At 45.5% G+C, this 4,998-nt stretch overlaps 1 protein-coding gene across 3 annotated transcripts; it reads right to left on the bottom strand.

Annotated features, from left to right (window-relative positions):
• Positions 1 to 997: 997 nt before the first annotated feature.
• Positions 998 to 3,842, bottom strand: LOC123054022 (uncharacterized). Of its 3 annotated transcripts, none has more exons than XM_044477668.1 (7): positions 3,548 to 3,842; positions 3,281 to 3,447; positions 2,925 to 3,020; positions 2,745 to 2,831; positions 2,500 to 2,631; positions 1,408 to 2,410; positions 998 to 1,322 (listed from the first exon to the last, which is right to left on the bottom strand). In XM_044477668.1, exons 1-7 carry the CDS (start codon positions 3,644 to 3,646, stop codon positions 1,293 to 1,295), a joined length of 1,614 nt encoding a protein of 537 aa, XP_044333603.1. In that variant the 5' UTR covers positions 3,647 to 3,842; the 3' UTR covers positions 998 to 1,292. The 3 variants fall into 3 exon arrangements, with proteins under 3 accessions (XP_044333603.1, XP_044333602.1, XP_044333605.1); XM_044477667.1 differs by having other exon boundaries at positions 998 to 1,327; positions 3,548 to 3,841; XM_044477670.1 differs by lacking the exon at positions 2,745 to 2,831 and having other exon boundaries at positions 998 to 1,327.
• Positions 3,843 to 4,998: the final 1,156 nt, after the last annotated feature.

The following is a 4,998-nucleotide window of genomic DNA, read 5'->3' as shown; positions in this document are numbered from 1 at the left end:
TTTTGCAGGTAGCGCCTATCTGTGAGGCGTTGCATAGTGTAGTATGGCGCCTTTGTGTCGGGCGTCACACAAAAAGGTCAGCCGCGTGAAATAGTTTCACGGGCAGTTCATTCTGTGATTTGATTTCGTCCGTAGGTCAAATTTGTCAATTTTGCCCCCCACGGCTACCCCTCCATTGCGCTTCCCCCAAGCCGCATCCACCGCGTGTCCCAGCCACCTGCAACAGCCACTGCCAACAAGGGCACCAGTATTGGCTGCCGACACGCACAAAGTAGGTGCGGCCTGATCTAGACAACCGAGACCGCATTGCTATGGATTTCTCGTGTTTTATAAAAGAACACATGCAAAAACATTGCAACATCTCAAGCCGTCCATGTACCACGTCGCTTCGGTTTTCTCTACATGGATAACATTTACAAAGGGTCACACTACTTCAAAACTCTCATGTGGCGGTTTTTTCCAAGTATGCAACAAATTCCATTGGTCGCCGCAAAACCCCCGAGAAGAATCATCGCAGTATTGCATCATGTGAACCATCGTTTGCAATATGAACACAATGTTTGCGCTAGTCCTAGGACTGAATTAGCAGCCATGAGTCGTCCCAAGAGGTTGACTAAGCAGTAGTCCCAAGTGAAATATATTGGGTTAGTTCGAAGAAACAATAAGACAGGAAAAAAGATATGCGGAATTTCCGACAAGAACATAATGCGTTTGTATAGTGTGAGACCGAGTAAGCATCTACTCACTCCGTCCCATAATATAAGAGCGTTTTTACACTACGGAGGGAGTAGCATTTAAAAAAAAACTCTTTAACTGTGGTTCTGCCAGGACTACCTTGTTCTTGCCTCGTGTGCTTTACTCAACTTACGGTCAAATCGAGGTTGTGCCAGCATTTCCAGCTTTTGTCTCCACATCAAATTCAGAACCCACAAGGCCCCGGTGTCATAGAAAAATGAAAGCGAGCTGGAAATTTTAAGAAACATGGGACAAGAAAAGATGAGCAACCAATAACCATTTTTTCTTACTCACAATTTGCAATGCACACAGGCAGTCATGCAAACAAGCCAATTCTGTGGCACTTCTATATCCGGCACAAGAAGGGAACACACATCTCTCCTCCAATATACATAAAATTCAAACTGGATTCAGCTCTAAATCTACGGACTTTTTTGCTACACAAAGTGGGATATTCTTTATACAACTTAATGCATTTTTAACAATAATAAAGATCTTTAGCAGCAGTGCCAGCAACTCATGCAGAAGATTTCTTCATAGCTTTATCCAGCCTCACATTAAAGGGAGTCGAGTGCCAGTTCACCCTTCTGTCCTGCAACAAAGCATTAACGGATAAGTATATCGTTCACAATTGCAAGAAATACATGATTGTATTCGGCGTGTCTAGTGCACCTCTCTGTATTTGCTTGTTGAATTGGGGATGCCATTAGTTCCTGAATCAGACCTAGAAGAACAGTACTCATTACCCTGCTTTGTGCTACTCCAGTAACTTCCCACCGTACTCAAGATCGGCACCTCTTCACGGTTATGGCTTGGAGACCTTCGTGGAGATGATGTAGCTGACGATTGCTTAAGGTCATCAACAGTCAAAGCACCCAGGACAGGCCTTTCTTGTCTGCATACAGAGGAAACTGAATGGGGGGATTTACTTTGCGCCTTATCAACTGTTGAGTTGTCTGAAGAAATTAACCATGTAGAGAGGCTTGCATCCACAGAAACTTCCCCCTTGCTAGAGTTGCTAGGACCCATCTTCGTCTGATTTGCAACCTTACAAGCAAGGGTTGCACCTACATTTGGCACCGAGTTTACATTCTCCTTGTACAACTTCTTAACTGGTCCTGCTTGGGCCTTAACTTCCTTCCACTGTTCTCGATTCTGAACTGGGTTCAAAACAGGACGGACGTACTGGCTTCTATCACGGTGATTGTTCACCTGGATTTGAGGGCTTTCTTCCTGTGCAGGGGTAACACTGCTCTTGGGCACAGGGCTGCTGACATCTTGGTCATCCTGCGTATAATTAGACATTGGCAGTGAGAACAGAGACTCCTGAGACTCCTCTGGGTTCTCTTCAGTTCTTATTTCCTCCTCATCCAGCAAGTCAATCTTGCAGTCCACGAAATCCTCCTCTGCATCACTATCATCACCATAGTTGTCATCCTCACCATACTCATCTCCATTGTCATCATCGCTGTCTGTGCAATTCCCGTACCGATGATTCTCTGAGAACAGAACAGTCTTCTGCATGTGTTCTTCCTCTTCATCTTCCATCCACTTAACAAGCTCCGAGGGTATCTCTTCCTGGTCAGGTGACGATGTATTTTCGTATGTTGTAACATTCATGTCAAATGTCACTTTCTTCTTGCCACCACTGCGGCTATCCTCTTCACTCACCTCCCTACACATCATGAAAGACGGCATAGATTAACAGGCACATAATCTGCATAATAATTCGTACAGAAAGGATGCAACATTTCATTCATCTACCTGAGTTCCATATCAGGAGTTGAAGCAACCGCTGCTGCCACAGGTGAACATTTCACTGGGGAGAGTGGTGGTGTGAGTACCTTCTCCTGCAGCAAGGAGCGTCCAGGTGATTCCTTGTGCTCACTCAACTGCCTGCAAAGAAAGAATTAAGTAAGAAACACCACAGCAAACACAAGTCACTGAAAGAATCCGTAAACATGCACAGGCAACGTAAAGGCAGGCGACGAATGGATGGTTACACACACCTCAGCTCTCTTCCGGGGAGTGGTGGTGTGACTACCTTCTCCAGCAGTAAAGAGCGCGCAGGCGCTTCCTTGTGCTCACTCAACTGCCTGCCAAGAAACAGCACAGCAAACACAAGTTACTGACAGAATCTGAAAACATGCACAGACACGCGATGGCCACCCAATGAAGGTTGCACGCACCTCAGCTCTCTTCCAGGGCTCGTGGCAGTGACCACCTCCTCCACGACATCCGCTGTCGGCGTTGGCGATGTCACAGTTTTCTGCTCGCTCAACTCCCTGCACATAAATCAGCAGTAAGAACGGCAACTCGCATCTGTTGGGCGCAAGTGAGCAAGTTATGCCTGTATCCACCAGTAATAATTCTACTATGGTGCTTCTCTGTGGCATTTCAGCAAACACCAGAGCTGCAATTCTCTCCTAACCAGTCATGTCATTTCTGTCGCGCACACTCACACAAGTACTAGTACATAACATGAGCATCCGAGAACAGGAGCGACCGTGAGCAAACAACGACGCAATGTAGGTTATGAGCTCACCTCGGCTCCTTTCCGGGGCTCGCGGCAGCGACCACCTCCTCGGCAACCTCCACGGCCAACGGCGGCTGTGGCGGAGGCGGCGCCAGAGCCCTCGCATCTGGCATTGGCGCCGACACCTGCTTCACCGCCACATCCGCCAGCGACGAAGCCTCGCCAGCCAGAGCAACCTGCGGGGCAAACCCACAACCGATCAGGAATGAACTCGCCGCAACCAAGGTGCCCTAGCTAGCGCAGGACGGGGCAGCCCCGAAAAACCAGGGATCTCACATGGTCCGGTCGCGGGAGCCTTGCCGGCGAGCGCCTCCGCGGCTTCCGGCGCCGGCGGTCGCCGTCGCCGCCGCCGAAGCAGGCGAGGAAGCAGCCCATGGAGGCGGAGATGCGGGGGTGGGCTGTGGGATTCGATTTAGTAGATGGAGTTGTTAATGGAGCGTGCTTCGGTTTGAACTGTGAGCTTTTGGGTTTTGGGGGGATTTTGGTTGCGTCTCCCTTTGGATTCGTGAGGAATCTGACCGTTGTTGGGGTGGAGGCCACTAGCGGCGCGGCGCGGTGCGGTGGTGGGTGGCTGCGCTGGGGAATAATGGCCGATCGAGGCGTTCGAAACTTCGAAATTTATCGTTCGTGGGACCTCACGTCTCGTGCCAGTATTTTATTCGGGAGTTTGAAAGGGAGACAAACTTGCAGAGGTGTGTAAATGAGCACATTTTACCTACCTGGACATATTTATGGTCTGCATAGCATGCCAACATGGCTAGGGCCCATGTTAGTACAAAGTTGAGACACTTATTTTTGAGATAAAGAATGTCTATATTTGCAAAAAACCCTTAACTTTTTTCATTCGTGTATTGAACCCCTAAAATAAAATGAAAAAGCTACGGCGTGGGTGAGGTTTCGAACCCACGGCTGGCCGCTGGTAGGCTCGCGTGTACAACAACCAGGCCGGTGATGTTTCTACTTTAGAAAGCATGCCTAGTCTTTATATCTATAGCTATATCTATATTTATATCTACTAATAAAATAAGATTCGTTTCTTCAATTTTTTCTTCCGTTTAGCATCGATTTTTTTTTCTATCCAAGGTGGTACTAAATTTTTGTTTTATAGATGAAGTACTAAATTTTTGTGCGTCCATTAGAAAAGAAAAACAGTTATGTCCCTAATTTTGTACGTGGGTCGCGCTCGCTCCAGCCCAGCAAAGCAAGCCCATTGGTTTCCTGCCCATGCATCTGAGAATCATTATTTACCGCATGGGGCGGCAAATAGTCAGAATTTTTGCACACATGGCGCCAAAGATTGGGCCAGCCCATTTTGTTTTTTTCCCTATTCTGTTTCTATTTTTCTATTTTTCTTTTATCGTTCTTTTTTATTTATTTTCTTTCCAAGTTTATTTTATTTTTCCATTTTCCACAAATTCTATTTTAGTTTTTTCAGAATTCCGTTTTTGTTTAATTTTTTGTAAAATCAGCAGAATTTCATAATTTTGTTCTCATTTTGAAATATGTTTGAAACTTAAAAAAATTTCTTCTCGTTCCATTTTTTTAAACTAAAAAGATCCGCATTTTTATAAAAATGTTTACGTTTTCCAAAATTGTTTGAGATTTTCAAAATAAATTATATTTTAGAAAATGATATAAATTCAAAAAATATTCATGTTTATTGAATTGTTCACAAATTTAAAGTATTCTTAGTGTTAAAAAACTTGTTTCGAAAATTATTTTCAATG

The sequence above is a fragment of the Triticum aestivum genome, chromosome 2D (genome assembly GCF_018294505.1).
Source record: "Triticum aestivum cultivar Chinese Spring chromosome 2D, IWGSC CS RefSeq v2.1, whole genome shotgun sequence".
Lineage (NCBI taxonomy): Eukaryota > Viridiplantae > Streptophyta > Magnoliopsida > Poales > Poaceae > Triticum > Triticum aestivum.
The sequence above is the reverse complement of the archived record's forward strand: the minus strand, read 5'-3'. Positions and strand labels throughout refer to the sequence as shown.